This window comes from Drosophila sulfurigaster, chromosome 2L (genome assembly GCF_023558435.1).
Source record: "Drosophila sulfurigaster albostrigata strain 15112-1811.04 chromosome 2L, ASM2355843v2, whole genome shotgun sequence".
Lineage (NCBI taxonomy): Eukaryota > Metazoa > Arthropoda > Insecta > Diptera > Drosophilidae > Drosophila > Drosophila sulfurigaster.
In genome coordinates, this window is record NC_084881.1 from 275383 (window position 1) to 293688 (window position 18306).

Sequence of the window (18306 nt, forward strand, 5' to 3'; positions counted from 1 at the left end):
TATCAATGCATTGTGCAAATAATCAATGCATTGTGCATTGGAAAGAAAATTAAGAAAAAAAAATTACATAAAAATCAAAAGAAATACACTGAGGCATAAGAAAAGGTTTAAAGAAAATAGTCGAAACGATAAATTTGACCAATTTGTATAGAATTATTATTCGCTCTGCAACATGGCTTTCTATGATGTAAAACGAAAATAAGTAGAGTCATTTGATGAATAATAAATAAGTTATATATACTTATACTTTTTGAATGCCCTCAGTGTCGCATTATATTATATATTTAATTGCTAATTTTCGGTTGATTTGTATCTATTGTCTTTGTTATTCTCCTTGCTGCCTGAGTAGTTCAGTTATTCACCGCTAAACTTCTGCAGTTGAGGTGTAAACACTTGCATCATAGAAGTGCATCACAAATTGAGTATTAAAAAGATAAATATGATATCATTGGTACAAAATGTATCGATACTATCGATGGCTCGTTGTGCCATCTCTAAAGCTGCGACGTTTCTCGTTCTTTCCTGTCGAACGCCAGTGCAGGCGTGTAGTACTTTTTAAAGTTGTTCCACGAAAATCAATAAACATCCAAAATGGTAGGTGAAAATAAATCCAAATAATTCCTTCTAATGCAGTAAAATGAAATGTGTGATTTAAGTTCATAGTAATTTTTACCATAATATTACGGATTTACATTATATTTTGTAAAAACTAATGGTATGCTACCAACATTTGTGTGTGTGTACTTGAATACATAAATGACAAGACAAAGAAATAAATGACGTATGCGAAGTCATGACAACAACACTGCACACAGCACATACAATGTATGTATGTATTTACATTGGAGATTGCAATATTTCAACACTTGCGAAATAATTTAAAGTCACCCTATGGGTTCTTTTAGTGGTTTTTCCTGCTTTAACCTCAATTTATTCCATAGTTTGGAAGATGAATTTCACTGTTATGCTCATACTTAGATATATGTGGTGCGCACTCCATTTTTGATATATATGTTATTATTATTATTAGATTTGCTTTTCAACTTTTTTACTAAAATGTTTACAGGTCAACTTCACCGTCGACGAAATCCGTGGCTTGATGGACAAGAAGCGTAATATTCGCAACATGTCCGTAATTGCTCACGTTGATCATGGTAAGTCTACCCTGACTGACTCGTTGGTGTCCAAAGCTGGTATTATTGCTGGTGCAAAGGCTGGCGAGACCCGTTTCACCGATACTCGTAAGGATGAACAGGAGCGCTGCATCACCATCAAGTCAACGTGAGTTTAGTCAAAAAAAATAAAATCAAAAATTACTCCTGACTTACATTTATGTTTGGCATATACATTAGTGCTATCTCCATGTACTTTGAGGTGGAAGATAAGGATTTGGTGTTCATCACCCATGCTGACCAGCGTGAGAAGGACTGCAAGGGTTTCTTGATCAATCTGATTGATTCGCCCGGTCACGTTGATTTTTCATCCGAAGTGACAGCTGCTCTGCGTGTTACCGATGGCGCTCTCGTCGTCGTTGACTGTGTCTCTGGTGTGTGCGTGCAAACCGAGACTGTGCTGCGTCAGGCAATTGCCGAGCGTATTAAGCCTATTCTGTTCATGAATAAAATGGATCGTGCCCTTTTGGAGCTGCAACTGGATGCTGAGGAGCTGTATCAGACTTTCCAGCGGATTGTTGAGAATGTAAACGTTATTATTGCCACCTACAACGACGATGGCGGTCCAATGGGTGAAGTGCGCGTGGATCCCTCAAAGGGCTCGGTTGGTTTTGGATCAGGTCTTCACGGTTGGGCTTTCACTCTCAAGCAGTTCTCTGAGATGTACTCTGAGAAGTTCAAGATCGATGTTGTCAAGCTAATGAACCGGTAAGTTAATTCTATCGCTTCCATAAAAACTTTTCGCTTTTAGCATAAAACGTGTGGCGCTGAGCGTACGACTTCTTTCAATTAGCTCCTAATCCGGAAATTTTTGAAGAATCGAGCGTAATGATTGCGCCACAAGTGCACCAACAATAAAAGCAGATTAAATAACAGCCGCTGTTGAAACGCTATACCGAGATCTCTTTCCAAATGTCTCGAACGGTATATTGCCAAGACAACGACTAGACAAAATTGTAAGATGCTATTTCTAATGTATAGCGCAAAATTATAAACATAAAAAAGAGTAAAGGGAGTATCTACAACTATATTTTCGAATCTTGTACTCGCTAACTATTAAAATAACTCTTAAAAATAAATGTAAAAGGTGTACATGTGGTTGAAAAGCAACATCAGATAAATAGATCTTTTTATAATTATAGGTTAATAAAAGGTATTAGTTTTGCAATAAGTATTTATGTCCACTTTAATTGAGGGTTCTCTCCCTTATCGAGACTTTTGCATGCAAGCAGACTGCATCAGCTTTTGCTTTATGCCTTTATATTATATATTATAATTCTTAGCAATATTTATAATAGAAATACCTAAGTTAAACTTTTTCACATTTTGTTCTGTCTGTATTCCCAGTAAATTGCAAAAATATTTTGGTAGATCCCTCCTTCGACAAGAAACAACTAAGTCAGATCATGTAAAGTCTCGCAAGAAAATTGAAATAGTAATTTTTCGAGAAGGCCTTTTATAGGCCTGACTTCAACAGCCTCGTAGAATTTTTGTTATTTTCATGCATTTTTGGGCAATATAGAAATTTGGTTAGTTTCTCGATCACTGTTTCAAAATCTTTGAGAGACTAGATTTTGATCTGTGTTGATTAGATTTGAGCTCCTATTGGGGGGGTTTTTTTTTTTATTACTACGTAGTCTGGAATTTAAGTGTGCATTGTGATTATGATTACTTAAATGCTTTCTTTCTCCAGGCAAAAATTGGGAAGTTTCTTATCTTTTGAAATAGACTTTTTTTTTTTTAGTATTTCTCAAAAAAAAGTACGAAATTAGAACGTTAAGTTTTCAAATATAGTAAACTTTTGTTTTAGTTGTTAGGCATATTCGATTTGTGAAAGTAGTGTCCGATTATTTAATGGAGTCACTGAAACTTATTTCTAATTTCTGAAATTATTGTATATACATAGTTAAAACCTTATGAAGTTGCTGCAGGAATACTTTTTCGTATATTTTTTTGTGCTTTAGTTTTAATTAAAAAAGGGTAAGCAAGTATCACACGACCGAGTACACTGTAGTTTCTCACTAAATCAATTAAAGCAAATGGTTGCATGCTCTTAAAAATAAAATAAAATACATTTTATTTGAGTTGTCAATTTAACAATGATTATATAATTCTATACAGACTTTGGGGAGAAAACTTCTTCAATGCGAAAACTAAGAAGTGGCAGAAGCAAAAGGAAGTGGACAACAAACGTTCCTTCTGTATGTACATTTTGGATCCCATTTACAAAGTATTTGATGCTATTATGAACTACAAGAAGGAAGAAATAAACAATCTGCTAGAGAAGATCGGCGTTGCTCTTAAGCATGAAGATAAGGACAAGGACGGTAAAGCTTTATTGAAAACCGTGATGCGCACCTGGCTGCCAGCCGGAGAAGCTCTGCTTCAGATGATTGCAATTCATTTGCCATCACCTGTTGTTGCTCAGAAGTACCGTATGGAGATGCTGTACGAGGGACCTCATGACGATGAGGCTGCCGTTGCTGTCAAGAACTGCGATCCCGATGGTCCACTTATGATGTATATCTCAAAAATGGTTCCGACCTCAGATAAGGGACGTTTCTACGCTTTCGGACGTGTGTTCTCAGGCAAAGTGGCCACTGGCCAGAAGTGCCGCATCATGGGCCCCAACTACACGCCCGGCAAAAAGGAAGATTTGTATGAGAAGGCTATCCAACGTACCATTCTAATGATGGGTCGTTACGTTGAAGCCATCGAAGATGTGCCTTCTGGCAATATCTGTGGGCTGGTCGGAGTCGATCAGTTTTTGGTTAAAACTGGTACCATCACTACATTCAAAGATGCCCATAACATGAAGGTAAAATCGTTTAAAATTTGCAAGATTTTACATATAATTTGTGCTTTATTTAAAATTTAAATTCAAGGTGATGAAGTTCTCCGTTTCGCCTGTTGTGCGCGTGGCCGTGGAGCCTAAGAATCCAGCCGACTTACCCAAATTGGTTGAGGGTCTGAAACGTTTGGCCAAATCTGATCCTATGGTACAGTGCATCATTGAGGAATCTGGCGAGCACATCATTGCCGGTGCCGGTGAATTGCATTTGGAAATCTGTCTTAAGGATCTAGAAGAAGATCACGCATGTATCCCTTTGAAGAAATCCGATCCTGTGGTGTCGTACCGTGAAACCGTCTCCGAAGAGTCGAACCAGATGTGCTTGTCAAAGTCTCCCAACAAGCACAACCGTCTGCTCATGAAAGCTCTACCCATGCCTGATGGTCTGCCCGAAGATATTGACAATGGTGAAGTTAGCTCCAAAGATGACTTCAAGGTTCGTGCCCGATATTTAGCTGAGAAGTACGACTACGATGTGACTGAAGCCCGTAAGATCTGGTGCTTTGGTCCCGATGGCACTGGACCCAACTTTATTCTCGACTGCACCAAGTCCGTGCAGTACCTTAATGAAATCAAGGATTCTGTGGTTGCCGGCTTCCAGTGGGCCTCTAAGGAAGGTATTATGGCCGATGAGAATTTGCGTGGTGTTCGCTTTAACATCTATGATGTTACCCTCCACGCTGATGCCATTCATCGTGGTGGTGGCCAGATCATTCCAACTACACGTCGTTGTCTGTATGCTGCTGCTATTACTGCCGGACCTCGCTTGATGGAGCCTGTCTATCTGTGCGAAATCCAGTGCCCCGAAGTCGCAGTTGGTGGCATTTACGGCGTGTTAAACAGACGTCGTGGTCACGTTTTCGAGGAGAATCAAGTGGTTGGCACGCCTATGTTCGTAGTGAAGGCATATCTTCCTGTCAACGAGTCCTTCGGCTTTACTGCTGATCTACGTTCTAACACCGGTGGTCAGGCCTTCCCACAGTGTGTGTTTGACCATTGGCAAGTGCTGCCTGGTGATCCATGCGAGCCGTCTAGCAAGCCCTATCAAATTGTTCAAGATACCCGTAAGCGCAAGGGTCTCAAGGAGGGTCTGCCTGACCTATCGCAGTATTTGGACAAGTTGTAAGCACGACAATATAAACCTATATGGGTTTAGGTGTTCAAAGGGCTGCAGTTGGTAAAGCAAGATAACGAGAATGATCAAAAAATAATTGGCTTGGCAGCGTTTTAAAAACACATTTAAAGAAAATTTAATGATTATTGATTTGTAAAACAGTAAAAACTAAATAAATCAAGTGAAATGGTAATTAAGGTTTATATACTAACTATCTATACAAACTATCTGAAAATCAACGCAAATATCAACAAAACTTTGGAAGAAGCTTGAAACAGATCGAAATTGAAAATTGTGCTGAAAAGTCTAAGCTGCCTGGTATAAAGTTGAAAGTATATACATATATATAGTATTTATATATTCTTGATCAGCGTCAACAGCCGAAACGACATAGTCATGTCAATCTGTTCGTTTCAGACTATAAGATATGACTTTCGATATTACTCGTTATGTTTGCACGCAGATTAAGTTTGTTTCAAAGTTTTGCCACGCCCACACCCTCCCCCGCTACTACTAATAGTAGTAGTACTTTTTCCGTTCAGGTCGAATGTTACGTTCGCCCAATGTAAAAACCCATAAGAAAGAAAGTTAGTTTGGAACGTAAAAAAACTGAGTGCAGTGGAAAAAGGCTATAAGTCTTTAGCCTTTGTGATTCCTAAAAATTTGGTTGAGATCATATAAAAGTTACCGAAGTTATTAAAGAAATGCTTCTAAATGGCACAAACGCTGGCAAGCACGTTTTTTGCGCTAAATGGCATTTTTTTAATGTAGTACTACATAAATATACCTAACATATCGGCTGAAAAGTCCAGGGCCTAACACATAGATGGTGCTAGTTTTATTGCAGTCAGTTAATATTATCCTTCAAGAGACAGCTGTTAAAATTTCATTAGTTTCTAAGTAATTGTGGTAAGAGTGACGCTACTTTTGTTATTTTCAAAACAATGGATCAAAAACAAACTCCGTTCCATCAGAAACACCAACAAAACGTTGGTTTGCTTACTTCAAACGCGTTTGAAGAGACACCGATGATGCAGAACCCAGAGGATGTAAAAATTAGGTCGCAACAGAAAATATAAAAAAAAATCCACAAAATCGTTTTCAATGATCGAAAATTAAATTTGCGTGAGTTAGCTGACATCAGAAAAGATATCAAAAGAATATGTTGGCTTCATATTGCACGAGCTATGAGAAAGCTCTCTTCAAATAGGGTGCCGCGTTTGCTCACTGTTGACTAACAACAAGAACGTGTTGATGATTCAATGACAAAGACAAAACTACATAAATTAAACTTCGAATGGCTCCCACATGATACAATAACACCATAATACAATTATAGAAGGTAGTCTCGTCGGCAAAAAACCGAAGCCGTCTGCCACTGTATTTCCCAGATTAGGCTAATGATGATTACAGCTAATTTTGAACCAAAAAAAAGTGTTTTCCTTGTTAGGTGTTTTCCTTGTTAACATTCAACATTGTTTTAATATTTTGGAGGTATAATATTTGGTATATTTTAATAATGCCGCGCTGTTTTGAATTTATACAGTCGAACACGAGCACTCTCGACGGTAGCTTTAAATTTTTTGTTTTCTATACACACACTTCAGCAAATCATAAACATCGAATAGCAAGCGCAACTTTAAAGCTAGAGCTGCGATTATTGGTATATAGAATAATGTCCATTTATGATTCCTGAATTCGGTCGCGATTAAATACAAATTTTAAAAGTTATTTAGCAATAAACGGCTACCACAGTCAACTATTTACTGCTTTATGGTCAATCTGGCATACTTTATAGAATGTTTTGAATAATAGTATGTTGAAATATCGAATATAGCCTTCGGTATTATTAAAGTTGATTTTCGTGTATTTAATTAATATTTTAATTATTGTTTGATCACAACCAAATTTTCAGAAATCGAAGAGACTCCAAGTATTATTATTGCGTGTTCCAAAACAAAGACAATTCTTTAAATTACGCTTATGCGTAAATCTAAGTATCCATACTGGCTGAAGGACATAGCTATATCTTTATAGAAGTTGTCGCTGATCAAGAATATACATATGTATATGGGATCGCAAATACTTCCTTTTGCCTGTTACATACATTTTTTTGTAGAAACAATGTTTAGTTTAAAGTTAACGGAAAGTATGTTAGGTAACATTCTGTTAAATGGACAGAGCATCATTTGATACAAACTCAAATGAGCATGACGCTTGCAGTTTTTTGTCTGATGCAATAGAGACAATATAAGACTGATGATGAAATAATTGTGGTGAAATAGAAGAATTGGCGAAGAGAGAGCGATGGCTTGCGAGTCAGTCTGCTTCGAGTTACGCGACAGAGAACATTGCAAGCGACTTGCTGTGCGAAGTGCCATAAAAGAGATCATGCAAGGAGATGAAAAGCCAATCACTCCAGTGCCTAATCCTTATTCTCCGACATCAGAAGTGCGATCGGTCTCGCCACAAAATGGAACGATCAATGGCGGGCATTATTTGAAGCGCAAAACAAATCTTTTCGGGACTTAATTAAATTGATGCAGATTCCCAGAACAGCGACGCAACCCAGTAGAAAAGTAACGCTTCCAAAGTTTTGTTGCGATACTTCCAACGCAGATGCCGCTGCTTGGTGTAAAACCGTCGATATAATAATGGTGTAAAATTACGAAAATCGAAAAATATATTGTTGTTGTTGGGAGCAAAAAAGATGAGACACTTTGAAGGCTGCTGATGCGCAAATTAAAACACGTCTGATTCGTTTGCTAGTTGCGAAAGGAGAGAGTGACAATTTATTGTTTGCCGGTTATTCCGACAATAGTAGTTAGAAAACAAAGATGAGCGAAAGCTTATAACTAAACTGTAACAACTATAGCAAAAGAAGAGCGCAAAATTGAGTCTAAATGTAACTGCTCAGTTAGGCTGAGCAGGCTTACAGTGGGACAAGGCGCTTGATTTAACACCGGCCACCTTGGAATACCCGACGTGGGATTTCAAATCACTGGCAACCGTGCTAGTTTATGGATTGGGCGCTTGAATGTGCCAGTGCCCGTTCTAATTTCGGCCACCCGTATTTGGCCGTCTGTTCCTCGGGTTACGCCTGCGACCCTTCCAGTTATCCACCGCTGAGGTGGCGTATTGTCCTCGTGAACCAGGACGAGGCATCCGACCTCCAAGCCGGACTGTGGAGACTTCCATTTGGTGCGGATTTGGAGGTTGTGGATGTAGTCCTTCGACCACGCGAGCCAAAACCGCTGTCTGAGCGTGGATAACATTTGCCACCGTCGCAAATACGTCAGCTCTTTGTTGGGCCTGTCTGGCACGGATCCTTGCGGCAGCGAACGAATGGCTTGCCCGATTAGAAGATGGCCCGGCGTTAGAGCCTCGCCATCGTTGGGATCGGAGCTGAGTGGAGTGAGAGGCCGCGAGTTGAGAATGGCCTCGACATCTGCCAGATGAGCTCTGACCTCGCTTTCCGCCAGTGACGCGTTGGCCATTTGCCGGACGAGGAGATGTTTTGCGGATTTCACCGCGGCTTCCCACAGCCCTCCGAAATGTGGGGCTCGAGGAGGGATGAAGTGCCATTCCATCCCCATCTCCGACGCGAACAACTGCAGTTTCTCCTGCTGCTTCGAGAACTCCATCTGTAGCTCCTTGAGTAGGTTGTTTGTCCCGACGAAGTTGGTGGCGTTGTCCGAATATATCCGAAGTGGAACGCCACGCCTTGCGATGAAGCTTTTTAGGGTTAATAAAAAACAATTAGTGGACAAGTCAGCAACCAGTTCTAGATGAACAGCCTTTGATGCAAAACACACAAAAACTGCTATATACATTTTTAAAGGAGGCCGTCCCCGAATTCTCAAGGAAACATTTATGGGTCCGCAAAAATCAACGCCACAAATGTGAAATGGACGTGAAGCAATCAAGCGATCAGTTGGTAACTGCCCCATTACTTGTTCCATTAGTTTTGGCTTGTATCGAAAACAAAGAATGCAACCACGAACTATTTGTGTGCATTCTCTTCGAGCATTAATCAGCCAAATTCTTTGCCTTAAGAGCGAAATCATAGTTTTAACACCAGCATGACAGTTGGTCTGATGCAAGTCTCTTAAATACAGTCTGACCAAGGGCGAATTTTTTGACATTAAGATTGGAAACTTGGCATCGTCGTCAATCGGTGCATTTAATAGTCTGCCACCTACGCGGATCAACGAAAGAGATTTTCCTGGCTCAGAGACTTTCTGAATAAATGGAGCGAGAGATTGAACATTTGGTTGAACTAATTGATTTGCTTTTAGTTTTTTAAATTCCAAGTTGAATTCTGACCGCTGAACCAATTCAAATAACTTTAACGAGGCAAAATACAACTCCTGTTTACTAAGGGCTGAAGAACAATTTTTAGTTTTTGGCCAGCAAATGAATTTGTACACATAGGCAATCACTCGAACCAACCTTTTGTACGAAGAAAAGCGAGCCAGTATAGATGACAGAAAATCAGGGTTGGTAGTTAAACAAACCTGAGCTGATTTTTTTGTTTCACTGTTTTTCAAATCGGTTGACAATGAAAAATGAGGATTCTTAGGCCACTCACACTGCTCTTCCATTAAGAATAGTGGGCCTTCTAACCATATCGAGTCGACTAATTCATCGATGTCACACCCACGAGAACAAATATCGGCAGGGTTTGACGCAGAAGGCACATGTCGCCATGTAACATCTTGTGTGAGGTCTTGTATACTGGATACACGATTCGCTACGAATGTTGCTAGCGAAGAAGGCGACATTCTAATCCAATACAGTGTGATTTCTGAATCTGTCCAAAAATGCACACTGTCGATTCCGCATTTGCCAAGCATTGGCTTGACGTACGACCACAATTGCGCCAGTAAATACGCTGCACACAACTCAAGTCTTGGGATCGACTTGGTTTTTAAAGGCGCAACTTTTGCTTTTGATGTAAGCAATTTACATTTCACTTTTCCATTCTGATTAGCTCGTATATACAAACAGCAGCCATAAGCGTGGCTGGAAGCGTCTGCAAATCCATGAATTTGGATCTTGGCTTTGCCGGAATTGGTGTATCGTGGAATGGATACTTTGTCAAGGTTTAGTAGATTTTCTTTAAATCTCTCCCATCTTGTATGCATCTGCATAGGGATAGTTTCGTCCCATGCCAGATGATTTTGCCAGAGCTCTTGCAGTAAGATTTTGGCTTTAATACTGATGGTGCTCAGCAAGCCAAGTGGGTCGAACATACGAGCTGTCACAGACAAAACGTTGCGTTTTGTTGGGCTAAGATCGGTGAAGCTGGAATCCAAATGATATCGAAATATATCAGATTTTGGCGTCCACCGCATGCCCAATGTTTTGGTCGAATCTGTGTCGTTGAAACTGAGAACTTTATCAGTTTCATTCCCATTGATTAAAGCAGGGTGGTTGGAGTACCATTTGGCCAATTGGAGACCACCGGAGCTTAGGATACTGACACTTGGACACAAATCTCCTTCAGCGTGTCAGCATCGTCAGCTCCAGTAAGCATGTCATCGACGTAGAAGTCATTACAGACGACTTTAGCTCCAAGAGGATGTGTTTCCTTATGACGAACACCAAGTTCGTGAAGGCTTCGTATGGCCAGAAAAGGAGCAGACGCAGTGCCATAAGTAACTGTATTCAGTTGGTAAATTCGAAGCTTTTCTGACGGATTTTCACGCCAGACAATAAGTTGAAACATCCGATCCTTTGGAGACATGCTTACTTGTCTATACATTTTAGTTATATCTGCCGTGAGGGCAAACCGACTAAGTCGAAAGCGAATTAGCGACGAGAAGAGTTCCCTCTGTATAGTTGGCCCCACCATTAGAATATCATTCAAAGAATAATTAGAATTCGTTTTGCACGAAGCGTCGAAAACAACTCGAAGTTTGGTGGTGGCACTATCAGGCCTCAGGACGCACTGATGTGGTATAAAATAGTGTGGTTCTGGTGGAAAATCAACGGGAGACATATGACCAAGTTCTATATACTCTTTCATGAAACTAACATACATTTCCTTTAATGTTGCGTTTCTTGAAACCTTGCGTTCAAGTGAAAGAAACCGACGTTTTGCCGTTTCGAAGGACGAACCAAGTATTTTTGGGTCTGTTTTAAAAGGTAGACTAACTTCTAATCGCCCTGTCGATAGAGTTGTCACTCGGTCAATAAAGTCCTGTTCGCAGGCTCTTTGCTCTGACGAGTATTTAGCGACGTTCGATAAATCTGGAACTTTTTCTAACTCCCATAGGCTTTCTACCAGCGAGTCAAGTTGTATATCTTCCGACGAGTACGTTGTTGCACCACATAATGGGTTCTGACTCGGAAGACCTTTGAAACGCCCTGACACAATCCACCCTAGCAGAGTTTTTTGTAACAGAGGGCCACTGTCATTCAATTTAATTTGGCCTGTGCACAAAAGGTCGAAAAAGGAATCGGCTCCTAATAGCAAGTCGATTCTCTGCGGCTTGTAGAAATAAGGATCAGCCAGTTCCACATTAGCCGGTATTTGTAAATGCCTGACTGGAATCAAGCTGTCTGGCTGCTGGTTCGAAATTGATTTCAGCACCCAAAAATCGGCGTCAAACTGATGCTTGTTAACACGAGATAATATCGTTGTTGACACTTCATGTCGGGCTACCAAGTTTGACGTTCCTATGGCCGTAACTGTCAGACACTTGTTGGCTCGCGACAACCTTAGAGCTTGGGCAAATTCTTCAGTCATAAAATTGACCTGAGACCCAGAGTCCAACAAAGCCCTGGCCAACTGGAATTGACCGAATCTATCGCGAATTTTCACAACAGCGGTAGCCAGAATGACATGGTCAACTTCTGCTGTTGGCTTGGCTACGTGCGCTGGATGTGACGATGCTTGGCCGCTCGAGCTACCAGGCTGTTGATTTTGACGCTGGCTTATACTCGTGGTCTGAGGCTGAGCTGTCGCATCGAATCTATGCAGCAATGTATTGTGCGATTTAGAACACACTCTGCATTTTGAAGATGTGCAGCTGGATATTCTATGCCCAGACTGCAAGCAGTTTAAACAAAGGTTCTGGGTCTTGGCGAAACTGAATCGTTCTGTAACCGGCAGTGCACTAAAGCCTTGGCAACTGCTTATAAAATGATTCGCGTTACAGAACTGACAACTAGGGTTGCTGGATTTAGATGCTGAATACGACGCTTTGGTAGTCCGTTTGGGACTCGGTTCTGGCTTAGGGCTCGTTCTATGTTTCGAGCTTTCCTCAGCTGAAATATGGTGGTAGCGCCTATTCAAAACAACGACACAATCAGACCATTGTGGAAGCCTGTTATAGTCGAGCTGTTCTTCATACTTTGATTTGGTGGTATGGTCAACCTTTGACAATACAATATGAATGAGAATCGCGTTGGTGATGTCCCGTTCATCACCTAGTGACAACAAATTTTCAAAAATTGCCGAAACCGTATCTATAATGGTCCTCAACCCAGATGCCGAAGGTTTATTCATTGGCGAGATATGAAACAATTGTGCGATCGTTTCGAAGAATATAAGACATTTGTTGTCGTATACACGCCTCAAGTTTTCTAACGCTTTTGGGTAATTTACACCCGAAACTTGGAACGCCTTTATTGTTCCTAATGCCTCATCAGACAGACATGAAATTAAATGATTGAACTTTTCAATATTTGATAGCGACCGGTCAGAATCTACAAGACTTTCGAAAAGGCTTATGAACTGCTTGTATTCTGAGTGCTTGCCATTAAACTTTGGTAAGTTCATTTTAGGCAAGTGAGATCTATACGACGCTGACTGAACCACTCGGTCAGAATCGGGCTCCTTCAAACTAATCAGATACAACGACCTTGTCTTAATGCATAATTCTTCTAAGGAAGCACGGCTAGAATTATCCGGGTCAATGCAATCAATTTCAGACTGCAATTCCATGGCATCTGCAATGTATTTATTTAATATATCCAAACGACATTGGATCTCAATTTTGTTCATGGAACCTGTTTCATTTAACACTGTTAATCTAAGCCTCTCAATACTTTCTTCTAGCTTCGATAATCTAGAAAATAACAGTGTTAATTTTGCACTATGGCAATTTTCAATCACGGTTTGATTTAATTCAGTCTTCCCTTTATCTTTCGACATTGTGACTTGGTGTATGTTTCTGGGTTGTGCAAGTTAAGCAAAGAGAAAACACACTCTACTATTAAGAGAAACACCAATGCAAGAACTCAAGAGAATGGTCTAATGTCAAACACAACAGTGAGCGTAGCTTCAATGTTAGTTTGAGCGGCGCCGAACAAGCAAAGCGAAAACGATCGAACACAACGAGAGCGAAGATGATCGAACAAGCGAGAGCAAAACTTAATAAGCAAGCGAGAGCGAATATGAACAAGCAAAGCGAGAGCGAAACTTATTAGGCAAGCGAGAGCGAAGGTTACCAAATAAAGAGAGCGAAAAATAACTGAAATTATGCGCGGGTGCTATTATTGTAACTCAATGTAATATAAAGAACCTGAAAGCATAATCATAAAGTTGCGAGGGGGGTTCGAAAGTTTCGGCACTTGGATTTATTCCACTTATGTGTGTTGCATCAATTGTTCACTACAATTCAATAATCAGTGTCAGGCAACTGGACTCTTGTTTAATACAAGATATAACAGTCTGAACTGGGAAACAATCACAATGAATGTCACCAGGTCCAAAGTTATTAACAAAGTTTTCCAGTTGTTGACACTGTTACCTGTTCATCAGAAGAGCTGTTGACTTCTGATTGATCCATAAATCCAAAAGGCCAGCAACGAAGCAACGCAAACGAATGTGTTTATAATTATATGCACTCAGCTGCCAACAAGGTGTGAAATTAATTAAACTTATCAATTGCAATAATTGAATTTTCTATGTGTTTAATTAACAATCAACAATGTCTTTTTTGTAGTCCCTGCTCGGGCGCCATGTAAAATTACGAAAATCGAAAAATATATTGTTGTTGTTGGGAGCAAAAAAGATGAGACACTTTGAAGGCTGCTGATGCGCAAATTAAAACACGTCTGATTCGTTTGCTAGTTGCGAAAGGAGAGAGTGACAATTTATTGTTTGCCGGTTATTCCGACAATAGTGGTTAGAAAACAAAGATGAGCGAAAGCTTATAACTAAACTGTAACAACTATAGCAAAAGAAGAGCGCAAAATTGAGTCTAAATGTAACTGCTCAGTTAGGCTGAGCAGGCTTACAGTGGGACAAGGCGCTTGATTTAACAAATGGCAGAGAACATGTTGGAGGGTAGCGCTCTCGTCATGGCGTTAAGTAACTCTTTGGTAGGAGGAGCATCTCATTGGCTGTCACAAATGTGTTACAGTGGAATAAAGTGGCTGGAATTCCGGAATTATTTATCCAAAGATATGAAGGTGTAGAGACGTCAGCTGCTATATTGCTAAATATGTTCAGCAGTAAACCAAGGCCAAGCGAGTCTTTGTCTGTGTATGCCAGCAGACAAGTAACGGCTTTACTGTCAAAGTGGAAAGAAAGCGAAGAAATTGCCGAATCGATCGTGCTAGCGCATGCTGCGCAAATAGATAAACGGCTGCAGCGATTATTGTTTACAGCGAACATGAAAACCCGAAGTGAACTGGAGCATCAATTGCGCGCCTATGCGTTTGGTAAGCGCAATGACTGCGAGACACCAGAGTATACCAGTGTCCATGAGCAAAAGAAGCAGAGAACATCATGGCAAGGAAAGTGTCACTCTTGTGGCAAACCTGGACATAAAATGGGAACGGATTTTTGATTCAGGGGCAGAGTGCTCCATATTAAAAGAAAAATTAGCTAATAAGTTCATGGGCAAGAGAATGAATAACACTGTACTTATAAGGTGTAGGTTCAGTAACATGTTCAATGCAAATTCTTACTACTGTTAAGATATGTGAATTTTCGATAGAGATCCTGTTTCACGTTATCATGGACAAATATTTGAAGCACGATGCACTGTTTAGCCGTGAAATTTTAGGTCAGGGCTTTGGCGTAACAATAGATGCCACAAAATTAATACTATTAATACCCTGTCTAGCACTGTTGAGTGGAATTGCATGGACTCCATAAATAATGATGTTAATCTAATTCAGTCTGACCGAGCCTAACTGGCAGAAATATTGAAACCGCACGCATCAACATTCATTAAGGGTATACCTAACCGACGAGTCAACACGGGTGAATTGGAGATTAGTCTGATTGATGCCAACAAAACGGTAATGAGGCGTCCGTATAGATTAAGCGTGGAAGAAAAGATATTAGTGAGAGGTAAGATATAAGAACTTTTGTCAGCAAAAGTCATACGTCCAAGCTGTTCTCCTTTCGCGAGTCCACTGCTGCTGGTAAAGAAAAAGGACGGCAGTGATCGTTTATGTATCGATTATCATGAGTTGAATGCCAATACGGTATCCGATAAATATCCGTTACCCTTAATATCGCACCAAATTGATAGACTGCGCGGTAGCAAGTATTTTACAAGCCTTGACATGGCGAGCGACTTTTACCAAATACCAATACGAGAAAATAGAACGCACAGCATTCGTTACGACAGAAGGCCAAAATGAATTTATAGCAATGAGATTTGGCTTGAAGAACGCTTCATCTGTATTTCAGCGAGCCATAATGCGAGCTTTGGGTGAAGTGGCATATTCGTATGCAATTGCATGCATATACGTACTTCGTCTGTGTCTGTGTTAGTAAACGCACTGCCATAAGACGAATTTGAGCACCCCTGTCTTATAGTCTCTAAGATCTAAGGCAGGGGTGCTCAAATTCGTCTTATGGCAGTGCGTTTACTAACACAGACACAAGAAAACGTGTACATATGTAGCGGCTCTTTTGTGTTGGGGCGCAGCACTGAGAGAAATTCCGATTGTATTTTGTGTTTACATCCAGAACTACGAAGCATATTTCGCATTATATTCACATTTAAAGTTTTTGGTAAAAAAAAGTGCTCTCCAATTCATCACTTATTTTTCAAACCCGCCAAAAAATGTAACATAACACTTACGATGGTCGACCACGAAATAAATCAAAACCCAACCCAGACAGAAGAATAAGTTCCAGTGCATGTGTTTGAGAAAAAAACAAAAACAAATTACATTGCGGTCAGCGAAGAGTGACGACGGAAAGAGATGTAATGAAGAAACAAGCAAAATTGTTTTTGTTTCGCATGCAAATCGAAGCCCATATGCACGGTGCGTATGGGCGCACTAGCCATAAGCACAGAGCATCTACAAAAACAAAAGTGCACTCAGTGTATAGGCGTTGAGCACCCCTGATCTAAGGTGTTCATACGGACAGACGTACATGGCTAGATCGTCTCGGCTGTTGACGCTGATCAAGAATATATATACTTTATAGGGACGGAGATGCCTGCTTCTACCTGTTACATACATTTCCTGCCGGTAAAAAGTTATAATACCCTTCCACCTTATGGATAGCGGGTATAATCAATATTTAGTATTAGTTATAGATATAACATATAAATAGATAGAACACCTTACTAACTATAAAAAAATTTAAATCTAGGCAATTTATCAATAGACATATTTTTTTAATTTATCTTAATACTTAGCAATGCCGCCTTTGGTCGTAAATACAGATTTCACCCTATCGGTCATAGAATCGTAAATGAAACACAAATATTCCTTCGTTATATCGTGTATCCATACTTTTTCTATAATATGTTTTAGCTCCTCTATAGTTTTGGGCTTTCGCTTTCTTATTTTGGCACCCATATAGGCCCAAACATTCTCGATTGGATTAAGGTCCGGGCTGTTTTCTGGCCAATCTAAGGACTTAATGCCCAATTCTTCCTTAAAATGTATTATTTTTAGATAGAAAAATGTTCAATTTATTTATAAGTTGTTTTGGTAACAATCGGACACTCAGAGATCGCGCTCGATGTAAAGGTGCAGAATCATCCTGAAAAATGGGTTTTTCTTCTTCTTCACTTATGGACTCAATGCTAGGCACAACTCCACTTTTTTTTTTACTGTATGTTTTATATTTTGAATCTTCTCTTACGAGACTAACAAAATGTGTTTAAATCGTAAAAATACTACATTATTCTAACAGTTTCTTAAACTGTATTTATGGTAGGCGGTCCTAGTAATTGTCGCTGGATGGGATGGTCGTTACGACGAAGGCGGGAAAGGCTGCATACTAATGTTAGTGCTCTAGCGAGGTGATTTGGATGGTTCGACAGCTTGAATTAGTAATTTTCCATGTGTTGTGCTATTTCATCTCGGACGGGAAGTATATTCAAGTCTCTCTGAATGTTTTCACTCCGAACGTACCACGGTGCCCCGGTGATAGTTCTAAGGATCTTTGCTTCGGCTCTCTGCACGATCTCTACGTTGCTGTTGCTGGCGCTCCCCAACAACTGAGAGCCATAAGTCCAGATTGGTTTCAGAACGGAGTTGTAGAGCAGGACCTTGTAATCCAGACTAAGGGGGGAGCGGGAGTTTATAAGCCACTGCAGACTGTTTGCCTTCAGCCTTAGGTGAGTTCGTTTAGCTTCAATGTGCGTGCGCCAGGTGAGCCGTCTGTCGAGATGTACGCCAAGATACGTTACTTCATCTGATTGGGGAAGCACGGTGTTGTTTAGTGTAAGGTTGGGGCAATTACGTCTATTTAAGGTAAAAGTTACGTGTTTACAGTTTTGCTCATTTACTTTTATACGCCAGTCTGAGAGCCATTTCTCTACAGCGTCGAGATGGGTCGCAAGTTGCGCTGAAGCTTGTTGCGGAAATTTAGATCGGCTAAGGATCGCGGTGTCGTCGGCAAACGTAGACATTGTCAGTTGTCTACTCGTAGGGATATCAGAAGTGTAGAGTAGATATAAAGTCGACCGGAGAACGCTGCCTTGAGGAACACCAGCTTCGATATAATGTTCAGCTGACATGACGGTATTGCATCTCACTACAAATATCCTGTTGTAAAGATATGACTTCAAGAGTTTATGCGTGCTGTTAGGGAGCATTATTTTGATTTTGTGCATTAGGCCGTCAAGCCATACTCTTTCGAATGCTTGAGAGACGTCCAAAAATACCGCAGTGCAGTACTCCCTATTCTCGAATGCTGTTCGAATTTCTGATGTTATGCGGTTCACCTGTTC

General features: G+C 40.3%; 2 protein-coding genes across 2 annotated transcripts; one reads left to right on the top strand and one right to left on the bottom strand.

Annotated features, from left to right (window-relative positions):
* The first annotated feature begins 467 nt into the window (after nucleotides 1–467).
* Nucleotides 468–5330, top strand: LOC133850499 (eukaryotic translation elongation factor 2). The gene is made up of 5 exons (XM_062286626.1): nucleotides 468–594; nucleotides 1067–1281; nucleotides 1353–1880; nucleotides 3294–3990; nucleotides 4058–5330. Exons 1-5 carry the CDS (start codon nucleotides 592–594, stop codon nucleotides 5147–5149), a joined length of 2535 nt encoding a protein of 844 aa, XP_062142610.1. The 5' UTR covers nucleotides 468–591; the 3' UTR covers nucleotides 5150–5330.
* A 2468-nt stretch (nucleotides 5331–7798) lies between these two features.
* LOC133850344 (uncharacterized) lies at nucleotides 7799–14274 on the bottom strand. The gene is made up of 2 exons (XM_062286403.1): nucleotides 13900–14274; nucleotides 7799–8872 (listed from the first exon to the last, which is right to left on the bottom strand). The coding sequence occupies exons 1-2, from the start codon at nucleotides 13905–13907 to the stop codon at nucleotides 8131–8133; spliced, it is 750 nt and encodes a 249-aa protein (XP_062142387.1). The 5' UTR covers nucleotides 13908–14274; the 3' UTR covers nucleotides 7799–8130.
* Between the last annotated feature and the right edge of the window lie 4032 nt (nucleotides 14275–18306).

What these genes read in the sequence shown, in the direction of transcription:
- LOC133850499 (XM_062286626.1), top strand. An exon ending in GTTGTCAAGCTAATGAACCG is followed by an intron (nt 1,881 to 3,293) that starts GTAAGTTAATTC and finishes AATTCTATACAG; the next exon opens with ACTTTGGGGAGAAAACTTCT. An exon ending in AAGATGCCCATAACATGAAG is followed by an intron (nt 3,991 to 4,057) that starts GTAAAATCGTTT and finishes TTTAAATTCAAG; the next exon opens with GTGATGAAGTTCTCCGTTTC.